This window comes from Tarenaya hassleriana, unplaced genomic scaffold, assembly GCF_000463585.1.
Source record: "Tarenaya hassleriana unplaced genomic scaffold, ASM46358v1 Cleome232, whole genome shotgun sequence".
NCBI lineage: Eukaryota > Viridiplantae > Streptophyta > Magnoliopsida > Brassicales > Cleomaceae > Tarenaya > Tarenaya hassleriana.
Window position 1 is genome coordinate 54,460 of NW_010965643.1, and position 1,364 is coordinate 55,823.

The window sequence follows — 1,364 nt, forward strand, 5'->3', positions numbered from 1 at the left end:
TCCAAGAAGGAAAATGATGGCTTCAAGGTGGTAAGCAAACCTTCGACGATGACGAATGACATCACCAACGACCGCACTTGCATCATAAGTCAAAAACTTGGAGCAATCGGTAATTTCGTTCCTACTTTTATTCTTGTGTACGATTCATATTTTGATGAGTATGTTATGAATCTTGAGCAACAAATGCAAACTTTCCAAATGGATTACCTATATAAAGTTCTCAAGGGATGCACATACTACACTAATGAGGTTGTTTTTCTAGATCTTGTTAATTGTTCGCAAGTACTACATTTTGATGAAAGGGTCAAAGAAGTGCAAGAAGAGGCAACTACGTGCATTTTCCAAGATCAAATTCTGCATGTCAAGAGTATTCATTACCATCAACTCAATGGGCACCCAAGAAGCATGATCACTTTAATGCCCATGGAACCAAAGAAGGACGCACCATTCGAACGAGGAAAGTATACAAATGTGGAGAACTTGATCCGTCCTTACGACACCACCAACACTCGAACACACATTTGGGTCATGTTCCTTACTCCAAGAGCCTTACGCGGTAACTTCATTCTGATCTTTATTCTTGTTTATAACCAAAGGAAGCAATTTGATGAGAACACAAGCTGCCCTAACATTGTTGTCCTCGATTTTGCTACTAGATTGCAGATCTTGTACATGGTCGAAAAGAAGATTAAGGCAATTCAAACAATGACCATCGAAAGCCTCATCCGAGCACACGAAGTCAAATACTTTTATCATAGATGCATGGATGATTCAAGGATTAGAACCGCTATAAACCCAAAAACAATCAAGCAATACGAGCCATTCGATCGAGGAAGAACACGAGAAGAAGAGCAATATGATGTCGAGCACATCCGCCGAAACCAAGGTACGTATAAGGTGTCCTCTATGTTTAAGGTGGCTGATACATTTCCTTTTGTTGCAGAAAATAGAATTTCGAGGGCGAAATCTTCGCAAGGGGGAGGGAATGATGAGGACATCGGAGCTAGCAACTTGGACGAGGACGGGAGCTTAACGGAAGGAGCTCTAGAAGATGTTCAAGACTTGACCCAACAGGTGTCAAGACTCTTGCCGGATGATCATAACATCACAAGATCATTCGAAGCTGCGGGAACGGGATTTGACGTGCACAACGCGAAGGCTCCCCGAGTAAGCCATAGAGTCGAGCCTCCTCTCACTCGTGTTAGAGCTCAAGCCCTCCGCATCACGTTAACAAAGGTCGTCACTCAAGTTCTTCACGGAGTCCGGGATCATGACAATAACGTTTCAGTTTTTCGGCCAAGATGACCCGGAATGTGTTCCATATCAAGGCCGAAAGCACTTAGGCCCAAGTGACTTCGAAGCAG

The 1,364-nt window shown here is 43.3% G+C and overlaps 1 protein-coding gene across 1 annotated transcript; it reads left to right on the plus strand.

Moving 5' to 3' along the window:
* The first annotated feature begins 10 nt into the window (after nt 1-10).
* On the plus strand, nt 11-1,044 carry LOC104815445. The gene is made up of 2 exons (XM_010543825.1): nt 11-556; nt 657-1,044. The coding sequence occupies exons 1-2, from the start codon at nt 49-51 to the stop codon at nt 707-709; spliced, it is 561 nt and encodes a 186-aa protein (XP_010542127.1). The 5' UTR covers nt 11-48; the 3' UTR covers nt 710-1,044.
* Nucleotides 1,045-1,364: the final 320 nt, after the last annotated feature.